This window comes from Amblyraja radiata, chromosome 7 (assembly GCF_010909765.2).
Source record: "Amblyraja radiata isolate CabotCenter1 chromosome 7, sAmbRad1.1.pri, whole genome shotgun sequence".
Classification (NCBI taxonomy): Eukaryota; Metazoa; Chordata; class Chondrichthyes; order Rajiformes; family Rajidae; genus Amblyraja; species Amblyraja radiata.
The window spans coordinates 35154562-35175838 of NC_045962.1; the positions used below are offsets into that span (position 1 = coordinate 35154562).

General features: G+C 46.3%; 1 protein-coding gene across 3 annotated transcripts in view; it reads left to right on the plus strand.

Moving 5' to 3' along the window:
* Positions 1–21277, plus strand: part of slc4a10 (solute carrier family 4 member 10) — a 136168-nt gene that overhangs the window by 41092 nt on the left and 73799 nt on the right. For all 3 annotated transcript variants that reach the window (XM_033024154.1, XM_033024152.1, XM_033024153.1), the window contains exons 3-6: positions 12889–13032; positions 13512–13650; positions 15537–15697; positions 16868–17053. In XM_033024154.1, the coding sequence (XP_032880045.1) occupies positions 12889–13032; positions 13512–13650; positions 15537–15697; positions 16868–17053 (630 nt within the window). The remainder of the gene's footprint in view (positions 1–12888; positions 13033–13511; positions 13651–15536; positions 15698–16867; positions 17054–21277) is intronic.

Sequence of the window (21277 nt, forward strand, 5' to 3'; positions counted from 1 at the left end):
TTTCCATCTCAAACCCATTCTCCTGCCTTCTCCCCATTACCTCTGACACCCCTATCAATCAAGAATCTATCAAATTCCTCCTGAAAAATGTCCAGTGACTTGACCTCCACAGCTGTCTGTGGCAATGAATTCCACAGTTCACCACCCTCTGACTTAAGAAATTCCTGCTCATCTCCTTCCTAAAGGAATATCTTTTAATTCTGAGGCTGTGGCCACTGGTCCTAGACTCTCCCACTAGTGGAAACATCCTCTCCAAATCCACTCCATCCAGGTTTTTACCAGGCTGGGACAGACAGCAACAGCTTCACACCATGTCCCAAAGCTTGTGTCCTGTCCTGCATCAGCCAAGGCAGCAGAGATGTTATAGGAGAGGGCAAGCACCGTAACAAAGTAGCTCACGATGGTTTGGGTAACATTCAGGAATGGCTATGCATTGCACATCATGAATATTACTGAAGAACGGTCTTGACCCGAACTATAATCTATATCTTTTCTCCAGAGATGCACCCTGACCCACTGAGTTACTCCAGCACTCTGTGACATGTCACCTATCCACGTTCTCGACAGATGCTGCCTGACTCACTGAGTTACTCCAGCACTCTGTGATATGTCACCTATCCATGTTCTCCACAGATGCTGCCTGACTCGCTGAGTTACTCCAGCATTCTGTGAAACGTCGCCTATTCATATTCTCCGCAGATGCTGCCTGACCCGCTGAGTTACTCCAGCACTTTGTGACTATTTTCCCTTCACCCATCTGCCCAAGCCCACTCTCCCCCCTCCTTTCCTATGTTTCTTTCCACCCATAAACCTCTCTCTGCCTTTACATTTCACTCCTCTTTCAAATCTGCTCTACTTATCTACATGCATTTTTCTTCTTCACTTTTTAGTCATAGAATGATGCAGTGTGGAAACAGGCCCTTCAGCCCAACATGCCCACACCGACCGACATGTCCCATTAAACTAGTCCCACTCACACGCGTCTGGCCCATATAGATCTAAATCTGTCCTACCCATGTACGTGTCCAAATGTCTCTTAAACAGTAGGATAGTCCCAGTCTTAACTACCTCCTCTGGTAGCTCGTTACATACACCCAGCACCCTTTGTGTGAAAAAGCTACCTCAGATTCCTGTTAATTTCTGAAATATTGATCATAAATTTGGTGCAAAAATGCTCCAAAACAAGGCTCAGAATGGATCAGAGAGCATCTAAAACCCCTGAGCTTCCAGTGCTCTTAAGCGGGCCCTGGACCGCGGCATCGAGGGACTTCACGCTCGTGATGTGTGCAGCGCGCACACAATTTCACATTAAGTTTTTTGTAATCCTGTCATGCTACCCCCTTTTTGAAAAGCTTCGTACAGGCCTGCAACCTGACTACAGGTGCTGTCTGTATGAAGGATGTACATTCTCCCTGTCTCCGGGTGCTTGGTTTCCACCCACACTCCAGACGTACAGGTTTGTAGGTTAATTGGCTTTGGTAAGCATTGTAAAATTGTCCATCGTCTGTAGAATAGTGCTGATGACTGATTGGCGCGGACTCGGTGAGCCAAGTCCGTTTCAGCGTTGTATCTCTAAAGTCTAACGTAAGGTGCCGTGCAACTTCCCAGCCTAAGAGAATGGGTTCTCGAATCAAGAGAACTTCATGTGAGCACTTCTGACATGCTCTCGCCAAATATCTTTCCTTGGGATCTGTCTCTTATGTGCCATTATTTCCCCTTCTACCATCTTGTTTTGTTCAGAGGCACAGCATAGAAACAGGGCCTTCGCCCCACCAAGTCTACACCTACCATCGATCACCTGTTCACACTAGTTCTATGTTATCCCACTTTCTCATTCACTCCCACAATGTCACATTAGAGGCAAATTTAGAGGCCAATTAATCTACAAACTCCCGCACGTCTTTGGGACGTGGGATGAAACCGGATTTTGTGTATAAAATCATGAGGAGAATAATAAAGTGAGTGCATGGTGTTTTATCCGGAGTTGGATGTGGGAGGAAACCGGAGCTACCGGAGGAAACCCACGTGGTCACAGGGAGAACGTTCCAACTCCACGCAGACAGCACCCAAGGTCATGATCGAACCCGGGTCTCTGGCACTGTAGGGCAGCAGCTCTACCTGCCTCAACACTGTGCTGCCACAAGGGTCAGGATGAGCTCCTTTGTGCCTTCCAGCACCTGCAAGATCCTCAGTCCTCCTATCTCAATGGTACGGGCTGCCTTCAAGTTTATGTGCGACCTTAATAATTCTGGATTTCAGCTCCCTAATGTGGGGTCGGGCACTGTGAAGTGCTGCCTGCCTGAATCAATCATGTATATAAGCAGGCAGCCCAGAGTTAGCCGTCTACATTAGGAACTACGTGCGTGACCTAATTATACATTGTGATCTCTATCTGTTTCTCTCAGAGGATGTCTGTGTCTCAGCCCCCTTGTGTGTAAGACTTGTATAAATCATTAATATTGTTCCCAGTGTGTAGGATAGCGCTGGTGTATGGATGTGTTTTCTCTGGGTGCTCTGCTTTCCTCCCACATTGTAAAGGTTTGAAGGTTAATTGGTTTCTGTAAATTCTCCCTATCATTGGTCAGCGCAGACTAGGTGGGCCGAAGGGCCTGTTTCTGCACTGTATCTCTAAACTAAACTAAACTCTCTTCTTTCATTACTCCGTTTTGTCACCATTCATTGTTCTGATGCTGAATTTGTGTTCATGGCTTAATTTTAAAATTCTTTACCATTTTCCCAGGATGGAAATTGATCTGCCAACTGTCATAAAACCACAAAATACATGAAACATGAAATTAAAGTGACGAGTTGAATGGATTGGGGATATGCAAAGATTTGTGGGGGGGAATGGAAGAGTCAGTCTCAGTCTACCCCATGACAGAAGGGGGAGGAGTTGTGCAGTTTGATAGCCACAGGGAAGAAGGATCTCCTGTGGTGTCCTGTACTGCAGCTCGGTGGAACCAGTCTGTTGCTGAAGGAACTCCTCAGGTTGACCAGTGTGTCATGGAGGGGGCGAGCTGTATTGTCCAGGATGCTCCGCAGTTTGAGGATCATCTTCCCCTCCAGACAACCTCCCATGAATCCAACTCCGTCCCCAGGACGGAGCCAGCCTTCCTGATGAGCTTGTTGATCCAATTGGCATCTGTAGCATTCACCCTACTGCCCCAGCACATGGCAGCGAAGGAGATGGCACTGGCTACCACCGATTGGTAGAACATCTGCAGCATCTTACTGCAGACGTTGAAGGAGCGGAGCCAGAGTTTACTGTCCAGGTACACTCCAAGGTATTTGTACTCCCTGGTAAACTGCGCATCCACAACATTGATGGAGACGGGGGACAGGGGTGTTCCTCTCCACCTAAAGTCCACCACTAACTCCTTGGTCTTGTCAATGTTGAGCTGCAGGTGATTTAGCCCACACCACACAACAGTCATTGACTACACCTCTGTATTCAGCTTCCCTCCCCTCATTGATGCAGTCCACAATTGCAGATTCATCTGAAACCTTCTGCAGGTGGCAGGAAGTTGTACCGAGTTGTATCTGAGGTTCGAGGTGTAGATGGTGCACAGGAAGGAAGTGAGGACCGTCCTCTTGTGGGTCCCTGTGTGGCTCACTACCATGTCCGAGACACAGTTCTGTAGCCTGACACATTGTGGTCGTCCAGTCAGGTAGTTGGTGATCCAGGGCACCAATGGAGCATCCACCCGCATCTTCGTCAGTTTGCTCCCTAGCAGTTCAGGCTGGATGGTGTTAAAAGCACTGGAGAAGTAAAAAAACATGACTTTCTCACAGTGCTTCCCGGTGAGCATAGGAACGATGGAGCAGGTGGATGATGGCGTCCTCAACCTCCATCTTTGTTTGGTAAGCGAACTGCCGGGGGTCCAGGTAAGGTTTAACCAGGGGTCGCAGGTGAATGAGCACCAGCCCCTCCAGGGACTTCATAATGTGTGAAGTCGACAACACCGGCCTGTAGTCATTGGAGGAGCTGGGGGGGTGGGGGGGGGGGGGGGTGTCCTCTTTGGTAAAGGCACCAGGCAGGATGTCTCCCACATGACAGGAACCCTCTCCAGGCTCAGGTTGAAGATATGCTGTAGTACTCCGCACAACTGGCTGGCACATGCCTTGAGTCACCTGGGGCTGACACCACCGGGACCTGTAGTTTTGCCTGGGTGGTGTCTGCTCAGCTCCTTCCACACCTGCTCGGCCTTGATGGTCTGGCTCGGCAAAGGAAGGGCAGAGGAAGTGGACCAGGGGGATTGTAGGGGAGAGTCTGACGGGGAGCAGGGGGGAAGGGTAGGCAGGGGCCCCACCATCAAATCTATTTAAAAAAAATAGGTTTAGCTCGTTGGCCCAGCCCTGATTATTTTCCTTCCCAGGCCACTGGCTATCTTGTAGCCTGTAATGCACTTATACCACTTCACACATCCCTCATGTTGTTCTGCTGAAGTTTCAGCTCCAGCTTCCTCCTGTAGTCATCCTTGCCCTGTCTCAGTCTCGCCTTCAGGGCTTTCTGTACCCGTTTCACCTCCTCCCTGTCACCATTCCTGCAGGTCCTCTTCTTCTGGTTGAGATGGGCCTTTATTTCACTGGTGACCCTGGGCTTGTTGTTGGGGAAACAGTGTACAGTCTCCTCAGGGGCAACGTTATCCACACAGAACTTTATGTAGCTGGTAACACAGTCTGTAAGTCCATCAATGTCCTCTCCATGGGGACTATAGAATGCGACCCAGTCTGTGACCTCTAAACAGCCCTGTAGAGCATCACAGGCCTCCTCCTCACTAACCTTGTGGTCATAGGCAGCCTCTGGATCATTGGAATATACCTGGGTAGGAGGTGAACCAGGTTGTGGTCAGATCTTCCAAGTTGCGGAAGGACTTTGGAGCTGTATGCCTCTTTAACATGGGCATACTGCAGGTCCAATGTTTTCATATCCCTGGTGGGACAGTCAACAAGCTGAGTGAAAGTGGGTGGGGTAGTGTCTAAAGTCACATGGTTGAAATCCCCAGATAGTGAATGAAAGCACTCGGGTGCTGTGTCTGGAGTCTCACGGTGACTGTGTGGATGACATCACTTGCACGCAGCGAGTTGGCAGACGGAAGAATGTGAACAGCCATCACAATGGCGTGTGAGAATTCCCTGGGCAGATAGTATGGATGGAGACCCACAGCCATCAGTTCAATGTCCGGGCTACACACACGCTCCTTAACCGTGATGTGACCAGGTGCCCAACCTTTACTCTTGCCACTCTCTCTGCAGTCCTCGTCTGCCCGAACAGTCTGAACGTTCAACTCAGGGATGTCCTTGTGGAGCCTTGTCTCTGTGAAATGCATCACACTGCTCTCATTATAATCCCTCTGGGCCCTCACTAGTGCAGCTAGCTCGTCCATCTTGTTAGCTAATGCTCACATTCCCCATTATGATGGAAGGCAAGTATGGCTTGTACCTCCTTTTCTCCGCACGACGTTTTATTCCCGACCGGCATCCCCTGTATTTCCTCCTCAGTTTCTTGGGGATTTCTGATGTAACCTTGGCAAAGCTAGCCGGTCGGGGTGGTTGAAGCTCCAACAGTTGATCCTTGGTGAAGACAACAGAGAGACCAGCTCCTCGCTGTTGCAGCCGCAGTCCAGAGACAGAGAGACTGTGAAAAGGCATCTCCCCAACGAGGAAAGTGATAAAAGGTTTCTCCCACTACAATATGGTGCAATAAACTAACTAACTAACCAAAAATATACAAAATAAATAGGAATTAAATAAGTAAAAATAAAGGAAAAGATGACCGACTGTTGGCTGGCTACCGTGTGCGCAGCGCTGGAGCTCATTCCAAAGACATGCGGGTTTGTAGGTTAATTGGCTTCTGTAAATTGCCCCTAGTGTGCAGGGAGTGGATGAGAAAGTGGGATAACATAGAACTAGTGTGAATCGGTGTGGACTCGGTGGGCCGAAGGGCTTGTTTCCTTGTTGTATCTGTAAACTAAACTAGGATACTCTTAGGATCTTTGTTGGGCATGTTCCGCTGGAAGCAGCTTGGCCGTAAGACTGAAATATGTTATGATTTATGTTCATTTTGAGTAAATTCCAAAGTGCTGTATTAATTTTAATGATTCAATCAAATGGCCATCATTAGATCAGTAAATTTCAATTACTTGAATTTCCCATGAGAGAGAATAATCTACTGTTTGCTCCGAAGGAAGCAGTGAATCTAAATATTAGGAATAAGATTGTAAATAAATATGGAAGGTATTTTTTTTTTAATTTGATTTTTTTTGTATCACTGTGAGTAATGTTGGATTACAACACGAGGTCACGATTCTACTTAAGTCCAGGATGCACAAGGCACTGCAGGTGCAGGTTTACAAAAGAAGACTTGGAGTATTGTGTGCAGTTTTGGTCCCCTAATTTGAGGAAGGACATTCTTGCTATTGAGGGAGTGCAGCGTAGGTTTACAAGGTTAATTCCCGGGATGGTGGGACTGTCATATGCTAAGAGAATGGAGCAGCTGGGCTTGTGCACTCTGGAGTTTAGAAGGATGAGAGGGCATCTCATTGAAACATATAAGATTGTTAAGGGCTTGGACACGCTAGAGGCAGGAAACATGCTCCCGATGTTGGGGGAGTCCAGAACCAGGGGCCACAGTTTAAGAATAAGGAGTAAGCCATTTAGAACGGAGACAAGGAAACACTTTTTCTCACAGAGAGTGGTGAGTCTGTGGAATTCTCTGCCTCAGAGGGTGGTGGAGGCCGGTTCTGTGGATGCTTTCAAGAGAGAGCTAGATAGGGCTCTTAAAAATAGCAGCGTCGGGGAATATGGGGAGAAGGCAGGAACGGGGTACTGATTGGGGATGATCAGCCATGATCACATTGAATGGCGGTGCTGGCTCAAAGGGCCAAATGGCCCACTAGTGCACCTATTGTCTATTGTCTATTGTCGAAGACACAATGTGCTGGAGTAACTCAGCATCTCTAGAGAAGACAAAATGTGCAGTGATGAACGGCAGATGCTGGTTTACACCGAAGATGGACACCAAATGCTGAAGAAGGGTTTCAACCCAAAACATCACCTATTCCTTTTCTCCAGAGATGCCGTCTGACCTGCTGGGTTACTCCAGCACTTTGCCTATCTTCAGCATCTCTGGAGAACACGGACAGATGACGTTTTTGATCGGGATCCTTCTTAAGACTGATTGTGGTGGGGAGGGAGAAAGCTGGAAGAGAGAAGGGGGGTGGGAGACTGGCAGGAGCCTGGCGAGTGATAGGTGGATACAGGTAAGCGGGGTGAGGTTGATAGACTGATGGATGGACAAAGGTCAGAGATGAAAAGGCACCAAGTCTGTGATAAGAAGATAGGGACAGAAAATGCCTGAGTGATTTGAATAGAAAGGCACAAAGTGCTGGAGTAACTCAGCCGGGACAGGCAGCATCTGTGGAGAACATGGATAGATGATGTTTCATGTCGGGATCCTTCTTCGGGCTCCGGAGAAACTCAGTGGAAATGCTGGATCTATGACGTGCACAGTGTCGTGTTATTTTCTGTTAGCATGACTAAGTTCTGTAGCGAGTCTAAGAAGCACGTTTGATTAGCTTGCTACACGTTTCAATTTGCGTGCAGGCATTGTAATCCGTTATTGAAACTTTACAATGCTCAATACAGGTTCAAGAAGTGCACATTTGTAATTGGATTTCATCCTGTTGAATTTCAATGTCTTTGTATTTCTCAGCAAAACCTATTGTCTTGAAAGAGATCAATTTTCAGCATTCCATTTAATAGAAAGGTTCTGAGTTTAATAACAAATTTGGTTCACAGCTTGAATGTTGATGAGTGGCGGCACGGTGGTGTAGCTGCCTCACACCGCCAGAGACCTGGGTTTGATCCTGACTACGGGTGCTGTCTGTACGGAGTTTGTGCATTCTCCCTGTGAACACATGGAGTTCTTCCGGATGCTGTGGTTTCCTCCCACTCTCAAGACGTGCGGGTTTGGAGGGCAATTGGCCTCTGTATATTATCCGTAGTGTGCAGGAAGTACTCGTGTACAAGTGATCGTTGGTTGGTGCGGACTCGGTGGGCCGAAGGGCCGGTTTCCACGCTGTATCTCTAAACTAAACAAAAAGACTAAACAAAACACACATGCAATGTAAATATAGTTCTGAGATATGTAATTCTTTGATAGACACAAAGCTGGAGTAGCTGGGTCAGGCTGCATCTGTGGAGAAAAGGAATAGGTGATATTTCGGGTCGAGACCCTTCTTCAGACTGAGTCAGGGGAAAGGGAAACGAGAGATATAGACGGTAATAGGACAAATGAATGAAAGATATACAAAAAGCAACGATGATCGAGGAAAGGTGGAGCCCACAATGGTCCATTGTTGGTTGTGGGATGGATAACGAGTTATACAGACAATGTAACTCAATAGGACGCCAGTAAAATTAGTGCAACGACTGGGGTGGGGGCAGGGACGGAGACAGAGGGGATGCAAGGTTTACTTGACGTTGGTGAAATCAATATGCATACTGTTGGGTTGTAAGCTGCCCAAGCAAAATATGAGGTGTTTCTTCAATTTGCATTTGGCCTCAATCTGACAACGGAGGAGGCCCAGGGCAGAAAGGAAAGTATGGGAATGGGCAAGGGAGATAAAGTGTTTGGCAACCGGGAGGCCAAGGCAGACTGAGTGAAGGTGTTCAGCAAATCGGTCACCCAGTCTGTGCTTGGTCTTGCTAATATATAGGAGTCCACACCTGGAACAGCGGATACTGTAGAGGTTGGAGGAGAAGGTGCAAGTAAACCTCTGCCTCACCTGAAAGGATGGCATGGGCAAGCTGGGCCAATGAACCTGTTTCTGCACTATGACTGTATGACTCGCTGGCAGTTACCCTTTTTATCCTGTGTGAGACTTGTTGCAAGCCAGAAGAGATTGACAACCATGTTAGGGCCAGATCTTGTGACTTTAGTGCTGATTTTGGGGGAAAAACTTGCAGGCACTAGTTGGTGGTGTAACACTGCACATCTTCATTTCTAGCAAGCTGGCTTCTATCCCAACTTTAGGGTGCAGAATTTGCAAGAGTTCCCAGGGTCCTCTCTTTTCTGCTCCCACATCCTGAAGTTTAGTTTAGAGATACAACGCGGAAACAGGCCCTTCGGCCCACCGGGTCCGCGCTGACCAGCGATCCCCGCACATTAACACTATCCTACACCCACTAAGGACAATTTTTTACATTTACCAAGCCAATTAACCTACAAACCTGTACGTCTTTGGAGTGTGGAAGGAAGCCAAAGATCTCTGAGAAAACCCACGCAGATCACGGGGAGAACGTACAAACTCCGTACAGACAGCACCCATAGACTGGATCAAACCCGCATCTCCGGCGCTGCATTCGCTGTAAGGCAACTCTACAGCTGCGCCACCGTGTCCGGTGTGGGGGTTTGTTGGTGCATGGCAGGAGAATTGGTCGAAACGATGGGGGTGTTTGATCGAAGAGAACAGATCGCAAGAGTCAAGAGTGTTTTATTGTCATATCCCAGATAGAGCTATGAAATTCTTGCAGAAGTAGAAAACAGCCTCAAGGGCCAGTATTGAGATGATAGGCTGAATAGCCACCCGCTATGTTGTAAGAATAAATTTGAGAAATAACAATTTGAAGCCATCAAAGATCAGGACTTGTCGTAGGTTGTCGTAGTATTGAGTATTCATTCAACTCTAGAATAGACACAAGGAACTGCAGATGCTGATTTGCAACAAAAGATGCAGAGAACTGGTGTAACTCAGCAGGCCAGGCAGCATCTCTGGGGAAGGGTCTCGACCCGAAATGTCGATTATTATATTTCTCCAGAGATGCTGCCTACCCCACTGAGTTACTATCTTACAGATTGATGACGTTTTGGGTCGTGAATGAGGAAGGGACTCCATTTTCATGTTCTCCGGAGATGCTGCCTCACCTGCTGAGTTAGTTCTGCATTTAATATATTTTAGTTTAATTTAGAGATACACTGCGGAAACAGGCCCTTCGACCCATTGACGTTGTGCCGACCAGTGATCCCCGTACACTAGCACCAGCCTGGAAACTAGGGCCAATTTATTATCTTTACTGAAGCCATTTAAGTTAACCTGTACGTCTTTGGAGTGTGTGAGGAAACTGGAGCTTTCGGAGAAAACCAATACAGTCACAGGGGGAACGTGCAAACTCTGTACAGACAGCAACTGTAGTCAGGATCGAACTGTCAGGCAGCAACTGTATTGTTCCACCACTGTGCCACCAATTTTATTGAATTATCTCTTGGGGCTCTGCATTAAGCCATATGACCATGTCCATCGTGTGACCCTACACAAAGCCACATGACAATGATCATGTTCAACTTTAAGATTTGTTCTCTAGCCACCCTTTTACTCTGATTAAAACTGTAGATGTTGTTGGGATGTTCCTTTACCTTGCCTTCCAGCTCCATTTCCACGAACTTGCTGGCATTTCCCCATTATAGTGCACGTATATTTCACAGCGCTATAAGCCAGCTTTGCAGCATTTATAACGATAAAGTATTCTCATTAGTACTTGACAAGTGTTAAGGCATTATTACCAGCGAACCATGTATTTTAGTTCTTATTAATGATGTTGTGTTCTTGGGCATTGCACATCTTTAATTGTGGCTTCCTGCGTTTTAATGAAACAAAAAAGAGGAAACGTTTTATTCTACTTTTCATGCCTGAAGCTGTTATCATTAGCCAGGACATTTCAGAATATAGTCCACGCTCATTTTTCGGACGACCAATTATACGATTCCAAACTGGTTCAGATCTGCGCGGCTAATGCCCCTGTCCAACAGGCGATTTTTATTTAGGTGACCACAGGCGACTAGGCTGTTGCCAGAGTGGGTGTCGCCTGCATGGTCTCCTCAGTCGTCCAAAGAGTCATACCTTTTTCCTGGTTGTCGCTGGATTTTGAAATGTTCAAAACTTTTCGGCAACAGTCGGTGCCCGTGGGCTTGATGCCAACGATCGTCGCCTGACGTAGGTTGTCGCCAGGATGACGTGGGTTGTCACCGGTGCTAACTTCAGTGAATTCCATTGGCGACCACCTACGTCAACCGGCGACTGGTACCGGTGACTGAATTGTCATAGCTTGGTGGACGTGGGTTGTCGTAGGTGTGGTCGTGGGTGGACGTCCTAATGGTCGCTGGTTGTCAGTAGCTTGCCATCAACTAGGAGGTAGGGTGCTGTAGACATTGTCGGAGGGGGAGTCCAGTCGCCGTTTTTTTGGCAACCTGCTATGTCTATGACAGTTGCCGGCAGTCGCCGAAAACAATCACCTAAGTGGGGACAGACCCTGCCTCCATTGGTGAGACCATGTGTGATCATAGGGTTTATGGCCACAGTGATACAGCACAGAAACAGGCCTTTAGGCCCATGCTGACCAACCTGCTCCATCTACACTAGTCCCACCTGCCTGCATTTTGCCCATATCCCTCTAAATATTTCCTATCCATGTACCTGTCCAAATATCTTTAAATGTTATGATTATAACCTGCCGCAACTATCTCCTCCGACAGCTCGTTCCATGCACCATCCACACACTGTGTGGACAAAGTTGCCGCTCATGTTCCTATTAAATCTTTCCCCCCCTCACTTTAAACCTATGTCCCCTGGTTCTTGATTCCTCTACGCTGGGTAAAATACTCTTGATCTTGTACACCTCTATAAGATCACCCCTCAGCTTCCTGCCCTCCAAGGAATAAAGTCCTGGCCTGCTCAAACCCTTTTGCTCAGGCCCTCGAGGCCTAGCTACATCCTCAAATCTTCTCCGCTCTCTTTCTGTATTGAATATGTGCTCATGTATAGTAATACTTGTACTGAACTGTGTGCAAAAATGAATTTCACTGTACCACGGTACATGTGACATATAAAGTATCTATTGCCTCTTGTGTTCTTGTTTGTGCTCTGTTTTTGTTTTGTTTTGTTTTTGTTTTTGTTTTTGTTTTTGTTTTTGTTTTTTGTTTGCCTTGCCTTGTAAAGCGACTTTAAGTCCTTGAAAAGCGCTATATAAATTCAATTTATTATTATTATTATTGAACCATCCAGAGATGCTGCCTGTCTGGCTGAGTTACTTCAGCACCTTGTGTTCTGTTGACAGTGGAGAACTTGGCTGTATCTATTTGCAAGTCATTGTTATCAAGTGGCAGGTCAGGTGGAGAAGGGTTGATCAAAACATACACTATTCTGAGCTTTATCAACAGAAGCAGAGATTATAAAAGAGGAACCTATGGTACAACTTTGCAAAAGTTTTGGCCTGTCCTCCGCTTGGGGGGTGGGGGGGGGGGGGGGGGGGTTCGATCCTGACTAAGGGTGTTGTCTGTACGGAGTTTGTACGTTCTCGCTGTGACAGTGTGGGTTTTCTCCGGGTGCTCTGGTTTTCTCCCACGTTCCAAAGACATACAGGTTTGTAGGTTAATTGGGTTCTGTAAGTTGCCTCAACTGTGTAGGATGCAAATTTGAGATGACGTGGAACAAGTGTAGGGGTGATCGTTGGTCGGCACGGACACATTGGGCCAAAAGGGTTTAGAGATACAGCGTTTCCACGCTGTATCTCTAAAACTCAAACTTGGTGTTCTGTCCAATTCTTTTTACAATGTTATGGGAAGGATGTAAGGGTATGAGTGAGGGCCCCAGAAGAGAATTGCAAGAATGATTCATGGCATTAGAGACGATGGGACAGTTTTCAGTGAAGAGAAGGAGATTGAAGTATTGAGGAAGATCTGATGAGGATATGAAGGGTGGGCGTAACTCAGTGGTTTAGGGAATGTACTGATAGAAGGTCAGATTGAAGTTCATGAAAGTGAGGAATCTGGATGGATCCATTTGGCACCTGACTTTCCTTCGTACGCACATTTATTTTCCTTGTCTGCAGGCCATCGGACTTTGTACATCGGAGTTCATGTTCCGCGGGAGAGGCGAAGCCACCGAAGGCACCGACATCGCGGGCACAAGCATCGCAAGCGTGACCGAGAGAGAGACTCCAGCAACGAGGATGGGAGAGAGTCTCCAACTTACGGTACAGCATTTTGCTTTCACATTAAAGATCCACAGTGCTTCTCTAATCCTGGCCTCTTGTGCATTTCTGGATGCATTGGCTGAAAGAAACAAAAACAGTGCCCACCGAACCCATTCCGACCACTGATTACACTAGTTCTCTGTTATTCCACTTGTTTCCCCTCGCTCCCCCACAACTTCCTATTAAATAGGTTCCTACTAAATTTTTCCCCTCTCTGCTTAAGCCTATGTCCTCTGGTTCTTGATTCCCTCACTCTGGGTAAAAGACTCTGTGCATTCACCCTATCTAATTCCCTCATGATCTTATACACCTCTCTAAGATCACCCCTCAGCCTCCTGCACTCCAAGGAATAAAGTATAGCCAACCTCTCCCTATAGCTCAGGCCCTTCATTCCTGGCAACATCCTCGTAAATCTTCTCTGCACTCTCAATCTACATCAGGATCCATTCATAAAACGTGTCTACTCCACTGTGTTTCAGATACTCCATCCCAGCGTGTGCAGTTTATCCTTGGGATTGAAGATGATGATGAAGAACATATCCCCCATGACCTCTTCACTGAACTCGATGAGATCTGCATGCATGATGGTGAAGATACAGAGTGGAAGGAGACAGCGAGGTGTGTTGTGTGTCTGAATACTGATCAGTGGCACAGCGCTCGAGATGCTGCCTCATAGTGGCAGAGACTCGATTAGATCCTGACCACTGGTGCTTTCTGTATGGAGTTTGTACATTCTCCCTGTGATCGCATGGGTTTTCTCCAGGTGCACACACGCCAAAGACATACAGGTTTGAAGGTTAATTGGCTTTGGTAAAATTGTAAATTGTCCCTAGTGTGTGGGATGGTGCTCGTGTATGGGGCGATCGCTGGTCAGCGTGTACTCAGTGGACCGAAGGGACTGTTTCCATGCTGTATCACTAAACAAATGAAGTGTGAAACTCGGCTTCTGATCTTTAAATGTTGTTCTGGGTTTAGCTGATTAAATCACAGATTTAATCACAGATTTAATCAGCTAAATCACCAACTGAATCGCCAACAGTGTCCGTTTTTTCGTCTTTTTGTTGTTATTTTTAGTGTGTTTTAAAATTTTGTTTTAATGTTCTCTGGTTTGTTTTATGTGGTGGGTGGGGGAGGGGGTCGGGGAAACTTATTTTCAATCTCTTACCTTGCCGGAGATGTGATTGTTTTCCGGGTCCTATCTTCGGTCGCTCTGTGGCCTAACATGGTGGAGCTGGATCGTAAGCATGCATGCATCGTAAGCATGCAGGTATAGGAGGCAATGAAGAAAGCGAATGGCATGTTGGCCTTTATAACAAGAGGAGTTGAGTATAGGAGCAAAGAGTTTCTGCAGTTGTATAGGGCCCCCGTGAGACCACACCTGGATTATTGTGTGCAGTTTTGGTCCCCTAATTTGAGGAAGGACATTCTTGCTATTGAGGGAGTGCAGCGTAGGTTTACAAGGTTAATTCCCGGGATGGCGGGACTGTCATATGCTGAGAGAATGGAGCGGCTGGGCTTGTATACTCTGGCGTTTAGAAGGATGAGAGGGAATCTTATTGAAACCTATAAGATTATTAAGGGTTTGGACACGCTAGAGGCCGGAAACATGTTCACGATGTTGGGGGGTGTCCAGAACCAGGGGCCACAGTTTAAGAATTAGGGGTAAGCCATTTAGAACGGAGACGAGGAAACACTTTTTCTCACAGAGATTTGTGAGTCTGTGGAATTCTCTGCCTCAGAGGGCGGAGGAGGCAGGTTCTCTGGATACTTTCAAGAGAGCTAGATAGGGCTCTTAAAGATAGCGGAGTCAGGGGTTGATGGGGAAAAGACAGAAGCGGGGTACTGATTGGGGATGATTAGCCATGATCACATTGAATGGCAGTGCTGGCTCGTAGGGCCGAATGGCCTACTCCTGCACCTATTGTTTATTGTCTATTGTCGCTCGGGACTGACTTTGATCGTCCCGCCAACGGAAGACTCGAGGCCCCCGACCGCGGGATGACGAAGACGGGAAGAGATTGAACTTTTTTTCGCCGTCCATCACAGTGAGGAATGTGGAGGAGTCACTGTGGTGGATGTTTATGTTAAAATGTATTTAGTATGTTCTGTTCCTTTTTATTGGAATGACTGTTTAATATGGCAAATAAAATTCCTCGTATGATGCAAAACATACTGGGCTAATAAAGTCTTATTGCTATTGTGATTGTGATAAGATTACAATGGTGCAGCTGGTAGAGTTGCTTAGTTTAGTTTAGAGACGCAGCATGGAAACACATGGTCAGAATGGGACCTGGGTCTACGGTGCTGTGAGGCAGCAGTTCTACCAGCTGCGCCATTATGCCGCTCCAAATATAGAATAGTCACGTCTTTGGGATGTGGGAGGAACTGGTAGGAATGTTGCCGCAAACCTGTGTACTACATATGGCCCAGGAACTTTATTTAACACCTGATATGCTGACGATTTAAAATGTTGATGTATTTAAACTTCTGTTCTGTGAGATTAGATGGCTGAAGTTTGAGGAGGATGTGGAGGACGGTGGAGATCGGTGGAGCAAACCGTATGTCGCCACTCTGTCGTTGCATAGTCTGTTTGAGCTGAGGAGCTGCATTATCAATGGAACAGTCCTGTTGGACATGAAAGCCAGTACCATCGAAGAAATCGGAGGTACATTAAACGGAAACGTTGATAAAAAGGCAACGATGGGTCAATAGTGCTTTATTATTGGCATTTATTTGGCATTCAGTTCAGTAAAATATTGCCACACCTAAGCACAATCTCCGATTAGCAAATGTACAGATATAGTCCGCTGATACCGCATGTAAGAGGCGCCAGGTTTAGGCGCTATTTTCAAAGCCTAGTCCGCGCTCTAGGTCTTATGAGCGGAGCCCGATCCAGGCGAATCCCAGGCTGCTGCAGGGCCTCCAGCCGTCGCCTGCCTTTAACATGTGGATTGTTCCTAGCCCGTCCAATTTGTCCCCAGGGCCGCCTCCCATAGCCAACCATGAGAGTGCGGAAGGCCAGACCCCGGTTCCCTCTCCTGGTATAGCCAGCTATTAACGTTGATTATTATTAATAAGCAATTTTGCCATATTCATGAAATTGAGGGATAGGATTATGAATCACAAACATTGGTATTGGTTTATTACCGTCATGTGTTTTGAGATACAGCAACTAAGACGTTGTTTTGCATGGTATCTGGGCACATTATACCACACACAGGCACATTCAGAGAGTGCAAAAGATAAAATAAGCAGACTGCAGAATATCGTGTTAAGCTGCAGATGAAAACGGGCAAGGGCAGCAACAAGGTGGATTGAAGGATTGGGAATTTATCTTTGCCAAATGGACAGTCAGGTCAGGAATCTGATAGCAGCGAGAGGAAGCTGCTCTTGAACTTGGCCGTACGTGCTTTTAAGGTTTCGTAACTTCTGCCCCTGTTGAGAAGGGGGTGGAGAGAATGACTGAGAATGGTGTAGGTGGTCCTTGACTTTGTTTGCTGCTCTCCTGAGGCAGTGTGAAGTGTAAATGGAGTCTATGTGAGGGGGGGTGAGGGGGGGGGGGTGAGGGGGGAGGCGGGGTGCACCTTTTTCACAAGGGGTGATGGATGTATGGAATGAGCTGTCAGAGGGGATAATTGAGGCATGTACAATAACATCTTGTAAAAGACACTTGGATACATGGATAGGAAGGGTTTAGCTTTAGAGGGATATAGATAAAATGTTGGCAAATGGGACTAGTGTGGATGGGGCATCTTGATGCACGGAAGAGTTGGGCTGAAGGGCCTGTTTCCGTTCTGCATGGCTCAATGACTCTGTTGCAACTCACTTTTCACAGATTTAATCCTGGACCAGCAAGCAGCCTCGGGACTAAGCGATGAGATCCGCAAAAAGGTACACCAAGCTCTCCTGAAGCAACATCATCATCAAAGTCAGAAGAAGTTCAGCAACCGCATTCCAATTGTGAGATCCTTTGCTGATATTGGGAAGAAACATTCTGATCCTCATTCCCTGGATAAAAATGGTGAGATGCCAGCGTCTATGCTTAAAATCCGTAAAGGAGAATAGAGCCTACGATAAAATAAGCAATTTCCTTTGTAATTAGAATTAATTTTAAATATTGAAGCACAACAAACATTATTTGTAATAATTGTAAATGATGGAAGGAATATTATATTTTCATTTAATTTTGTTCAGTTAAAAAAAAAAAAATTCTACACCCATTCGTTTCATCCATTCTATTTTGTTTTAGATGTCTGTGTTTTTTATCGTGCCGTTTTCAATCTTTTGGAACAGGAAGGCCAACATGATAATTGTGTGTCTTGAAAAGTTGTCTTACCATTCTCTCCACAGATAAAGACACAACGTGCTGGAATAACTCAGCGGGTCAGGCAGCATCTCTGGCGAATGTGGAGAGGTGATGTTTCGGGTCGGGACCCTTCTTCAGACTGCTGCTGCCTGACTCGCCACTGGTGCTTCTTGACCCACTGAGTTCCTCCAGCACTTTGTCTTTTGCTCAAGATTCCACGGCCTGCAGTTCCGTGTGTCTGCTTCCAGGTTAAGTTGGTTTTAGTTTTAAAAACCCGTAGTTTATTTAGGCTGGCATTTGATGAATGACAACCGGCAAGGAAATGGAAGATACCTAACACTTGTAGTACGTAGGTGAATGTGCTGAGGACAAAGCTGAATTATAAATGCGTTTAGTTTAGAGATACAGCATAGAAACAGGCACTTCGGCCCACTGAGTCCACATCGGCCAGCGATCACTGCACACGGACACTCTCCTACACACCAGCTACAGTTTACAGAAGCCAATTAACTTACAGACCTGTACGTCTTTGGAGTGTGGGAAGAAACTGGAGCACCTGGAGAAAACTCACAGGGAGAACGTACAACTCCGTACAGACAGCACCCGTAGTCAGGACCAAACCCGGGTCTCTCGCGCTGTGAGGCAGCAACTGAGCCGCCGTGCCACCCCTTACATTCCAGATTCAGCGGCTGAACTTTACATTTATTTTTAAAACTTGCATTCATCATTTATCCTGCACTTATCCTGCACGTAGCTTTTTGTGTCATTTTGCGAAAATATGTGGAACAGACGGAAGTTGTTCACACCATTGTGTTCATGCTGCATAAATCACAGAGCTTTTGAGAAATCCCTTTTTCTGGCACTCGGTCCAGAGCCTTGCATTTTGCAGCTCATCCTTCGATGCTTCTTTATTGAGGTACAGTAAAATTTGTTTGTTTTTTGCATACAATTTAGTAAATTAGCACCGTACCTAAATACAATCCCTGATTAGGTATAAAGTTTTTCACACAGAGAGTTGTGAATCTGTTGAATTCTCTGCCTCAGAATGCAGTGGAGGCCAATTCTCTGGATGCTTTCAAGAGAGAGTTAGATATAGCTCCTAAAGATAGCAGAGTTAGGGGATATGGTGAGAAGGTAGGTACGGGGTACTGAATGTGGATGATCAGCCATGATCACAGTGAATGGCAGTGCTGGCTCGAAGGGCTGAATGGCTTACTCCTGCCTCTATTGTCTATTGTGTAGAAATAGCCTGAGAGCGGGCTCCATTTATTAATTATTTGAAGGGATAGATTGGCCTGGCACGAAAACCTCTGAAGCTTGAACTCTGGATTGGATGAAAAGTTATACTTTATAATCTACGAACCTATCTCCAATGACGTATTATAAGTAATTCATTCCACCTTTTCTCTTTTTTGATATGTGTAATTCTTTCTTTCTCTCTCTCTCTCTCTCTCTCTCTCTCTCTCTCTCTCTTTCTATCTACATAAAAAAACCCACTAGAAGCAGAATTAATCGACAATTGAAAATTTTAATAATGTATGAGTGATGTATATGAAAAGTCTTTTTTACTATAATATGTAACTATACTTTACCATAATATGTTTGCTTCTAATAAAAAAATAAATAAATAAATAAAAGCCCGAGAGCTACCCAGGAAGGGGAGGGCTGCTGAGAAGGATGGGGGGACCCGGCAGGATGCTGCCTGTGGCCATGTGTGGTGGCAGGCCTGGTTCACCGCTGCGAGAGAGGATAAAACTGTTTGATGAACTTTTGTAACTTTGTGGTGACTCTTTGTGTACTTTCTAGGTGAGGTCTGTTGTATGAGTTTACCTGTTGTATGCAAAAACAAAACATTTCACTGTACCTAGGTACATGGGACAGTAAAGTATCACTGAGTCACTTAGTCCATATACAAGAGTCGCCAAGTTTTGGCACCATTCCACAGTCCCAGCTGGCCATAGAGGCCCGTTGCAGCTGTCGCTCCGTCGGGATTGTCCAGCGGAATGTCGTCCCTCTCCTCGCCCGGCCACCTTCAGCCTTGGGGGTCGCGGAAGATAAGACCCCTGGTTTGCTTAACTGCCCCGTTGATCTTGCATCCGTTGCCGTCGACGACTCCCTCTACCCTCCTCCCTGGTTCTCCAGGGCTCAGGGGAGAGCAGGGGCCGGGCTCGGTGGCTTTCCCTGCCGGGGTATAGTCGAGGCCCTGCGACCCTCAATAACGCTCTTCTGTCTCCTTTGTCACTGACTCCATATCTGCCCATCCAGTCCCCCTCGCTTGTATATACCTATCACTTGCTTGGCTCTACCCTGGCCCGACCTCTCTTCTCCAGCTCTTTAGAGATACAGCACGGAACCTGGCCCTTTAGCCCATTGATTCCGTGCCGACCATCGATCACCCATCCACTAGCACTATCCTACAAATTAGGGACAATTTACAGGTCAATTAACCTACAAACCTGTCAGACTTTGAAGTGTGGGAGGAAATCACGTGGTCCCAGGTGAGATAACCTCTGAACACAGTACCCGTAGTCAGGATTGATCCTAGGTCTCTGGCGCTGTAATGCAGCAACTTTACAGCTGTGCCACTGTGCTGCTTTTCTCCCCACACCCCACCCCCTGCCCGCCCCTACTACAATCAGCTCAGAAAGAACTAATCCTGCACCAGCCAAACGATGCAAGTTTCAGCCTCAACTGAGAGGAGCGATAATTTAATAGAAGCCTGAGGGGCAACCTTTTCACTCAGAAGGTGGTGGGTATATGGAATGAGCTGCTAGAGCTGGTAGTCCAGGCAGATACTAAGACAGCATTTAAAAGACAATTGGACAGGTCCATGGATAGGAAAAGTTGAAAGGGATATGGGCCAAATATGGAATAGTGTAGATGGGGCATGTTGATCGGCATAGAGAAAGAGTTTTTTTGTCATATGACTTGAAATGGAACAATGAAATTCTTACTTGCAGCAGCACAACAGATATATAACCATCTTACTCTGCAAAACCTACAATAAACGACAAAAACAAGTTCAGTATATATATTCTTTGAATCCAAACGGACAAATAAATAGACAACAGTCAAAAATAATGTCCCCATGTCTATAGAGTTGGGAGCCTATTTGGAGGTTGTAGTGTTTAATAGCCTGATGGTAGTAGGGAAGAAGCTGCTCCTGATCCTAGATGTTAGTCTTCATGATCCTATACCTTCTTCCCAATGGCAGGAGTGAAATGAGAGCGTGATCAGGGTGGTGTGGTTTTTGAGGCAGCAACTCTTGTAGATCCCTTCAATGGTGAGGAGGTCAGTACCTGCGATGGGCTGGGCAGTGCCTCCTTTGTGCCTGGGTGTTTGAGTTGTCGAACTAGGCTGTGATGCAACTAGTCAATATGCTCTCCACTGTACATCTCACATGATTTTATTTCTCTGACTCCAATCCATACATTTATTTACTCACATATACATCCTTTAGTTGACCATTCTGCTTGGAGTTTTAAGTCCCATCCATTCACTCTCTCATGGTTTAATATTCCATATGCTTCATTCTACAGAAAGTAGAAAGTCAAATGTAACTCAAACCAAAGTTCTTCACTCTGACCGAAAACTCTCAAATCTTCTCCATCACATTCTCCTTGTGATACATTGGCCAGAGAGGCTATGATTTTTGATTGATTGAAAGATGATTCATTTAAATAGGCCTTTCGGTTCACTCTGACCATCGATCACCCGTTCACACTAGTTCTACGTTATCCCACTTTCTCATCCACTCCCGACACAATAGGGGCAATATTTACAGAGAATAATCCATATTCCTTCAGTCCTTGCATATCAATGTGTCTATCCAAACGTCTCTTGAACACCACTATCATATCTGCCTCCACCTCCACCCCTGGCAGTGCGTTCCAGGCACTCACCAACCTCTGTGTAAATAAACAAATAAATAAATAAATA